Below are 2,401 nucleotides of genomic sequence, written 5' to 3'. Positions count from 1 at the left end.
TTTCCTCCTCCTCCCCCCTACTCCTCCTCCTTTTCATCCCCCTCCCCCTCCTCATCCCTCCCTACTTCTCCTCCTCCTTTTCCTCCCCCTCCCTGTCCCTCCCTACTCCTCTCCTCCCACTCCCTCTCCCCCTCCCCTTCCTCCTCCTCCTCCTCCCCTCTGGGAGACAGAAGTTACCACTGCACCCATTTGACAGTTTGTGAAGCTCTGATGCCTGGCAAGGAGACTGGGCCTGGCCGGGCACAGTGGCTCACGCCTGGAATCCCAGCACTTTGGGAGGCTGAGGTGGGAGGATCACCTGAGGTCGGGAGTTCGAGACCAGCCTGACCAACATGGAGAAACCCCGTCTCTACTAAAAATACAAAAATTAGCTGGGTGTGGTGGCTCATGCCTGTCACCCCAGCACTTTGCGAGGCCGAGGCAGGCAGATCAACTGAGGTCAGTAGTTCGAGACCAGCCTGGCCAACATGGTGAGACCCCGTCTCTACTAAAAATACAAAACTAGCCGGGTGAGCCAGGTGCGGTGGCTCAAGCCTGTAATCCCAACACTTTGGGAGGCCAAGGCGGGCGGATCACAAGGTCAGGAGATGGAGACCATCCTGGCTAACACAGTGAAACCCCGTCTCTACTAAAAAATACAAAAAACTACCAGGTGTGGTGGTGGAGCCTGCAGTCCCAGCTACTTGGGAGGCTGAGGCAGGAGAATTGCTTGAACCCGGGACGTGGAGGTTGCAGTGAGCTGAGACCACGCCACCGCACTCCAGCCTGGGCGACAGAGCGACACTCCATCTCAAAAACAAAAAAAAAGGGAGACAAGGCCTCGGGTGACCGAGCTGGTGACTGAAAACCCGGAGTTAGTCTGCATGACGGATCCTGGCCCGCCCAAGTGCACAGCTGTGATGTCGGCCCAGGCCCCTTCCTGACCAGACAGCACGGCCTTCCTCCCTCTGACTATGTCAGGTCCGCTGGGCAGGGCAGGGGAGGACCGGCCCTGCCTCCTCCACCCTGGGGACACCTCTGGTCCCACCAGAGCCCTCCGCTTTGGCTCTACAGACCTCTTGGCAGGGGGCAGCCAGCAGACAGGACCTGGCCCCAGGTCTTTTGTGAAAAGTTCTGAAGGAGCTAGGTGCGGTGGCTCACGCCTGCCATCCCAGCCCTTTGGGAGGCCGAGGCAGGGGGATCACTTGAGGCCAGGAGTTCAAGATGAGTGTGGCCAACATGGTGAAACCCCGTCTCTACTGAAAATACAAGATTTAGCTGAGCGCAGTGTTGCACACCTGTAGTCCCAGCTACTCGGGAGGCTGAGGCAGGAGGATCGCTTGAACCCGGGAGGCAGAGGCTGCAGTGAGCCGAGATTGTGCCATTGCACTGCAGCCTGGGTGACAGAGCAAGACTCAAAAAATAATAATAATGATAACAACACAGGCTGAGCGAGGTGGCTTACGCCTTGAGAGGCTGAGGCGGGTGGATCACCTGAGTCCAGGAATTCGAGACCAGCCTGGTCAACATGGCAAAACCCCATCGCTACTCAAACTGCAAAAGTTAGCTGGGTGTGTTGCTGGGCGCCTGTCATCCCAGCTACTGGGGAGGCTGAGGCAGGAGGATCGCTTGAACCCGGGAGGGGGAGGTTGCAGTGAGCCAAGATCGTGCCACTGCACTGCAGCTTGGTGACAGAGCAAGACTTTAAAAAATAACAACAACAATAATAATAATACAGGCTGGGTGACGTGACTCACGCCTTGGGAGGCTGAGGCAGGAGGATCGCTTGAACCCGGGAAGCGGAGGCTGCAGTGAGCTGAGATCGCGCCATGGCACCCCCGCCTGGGCCACAAGAGCGAGACTCGGTTGCAAAAACGCTACTAATGCTGCTCAGGACGGTTCTGTGAATAACTTTCAGGGTCGCACCAGAAACAAGGGACACCCGCGGCGGCCCTCCAGGGCTCACCTTCTGCAGATGAGGAAGACACAGAGCACGGCCAGCAGCGTCCCCAGCGCGATCGGCAGCGACGTCCGCCAGGCAGGCGAGCTCGCGCCCTCCTCCGGGTCGCACTCTAGGGGGAAAGGGCGCCAGGGTCACGGACCGGGGACCGCCCTGCGGGGATCCTGGACGCTGGGCTCTCCCCGCGGCCCTGGGAAGCACACAGGTGGCTGCCACATGGGGGGCGTCCGGGGGGCACCCCAGTACTGCCACCTGCACAGGAACCATGACCACCTGCGGGCCACCTGCGTCCCGGGACAGGCAGGGACATCCGGGTCCTCCATCCCCAGCCCGGAACCCTGCGTCCGGGGACAAGGAAGGACATCCGGGTCCTCCATCCCCAGCCCGGAACCCTGCGTCCCGGGACCCGGAGGGACATCCGGGTCCTCCAGCCCCAGCCCGGAACCCTGCGTCCCGGGACNA

At 60.5% G+C, this 2,401-nt stretch overlaps 1 protein-coding gene across 2 annotated transcripts in view; it reads right to left on the bottom strand.

The window, feature by feature from the left end:
* Positions 1-1,804: 1,804 nt before the first annotated feature.
* IL3RA (interleukin 3 receptor subunit alpha) overlaps positions 1,805-2,401 on the bottom strand; it is a 22,888-nt gene continuing 22,291 nt past the window's right edge. Inside the window, exon 9 of one of the 2 annotated variants that reach the window (XM_017860526.1) lies at positions 1,805-2,051. In XM_017860526.1, the coding sequence (XP_017716015.1) occupies positions 1,942-2,051 (110 nt within the window). In that variant the 3' untranslated portion in view covers positions 1,805-1,941. The remainder of the gene's footprint in view (positions 2,052-2,401) is intronic. The other variant, XM_017860525.1, reaches the window with a different exon arrangement.

Source organism: Rhinopithecus bieti, unplaced genomic scaffold (assembly GCF_001698545.2).
Source record: "Rhinopithecus bieti isolate Rb0 unplaced genomic scaffold, ASM169854v2 scaffold_56390, whole genome shotgun sequence".
NCBI lineage: Eukaryota > Metazoa > Chordata > Mammalia > Primates > Cercopithecidae > Rhinopithecus > Rhinopithecus bieti.
This window is presented reverse-complemented; position numbering and strand designations above follow the sequence as displayed.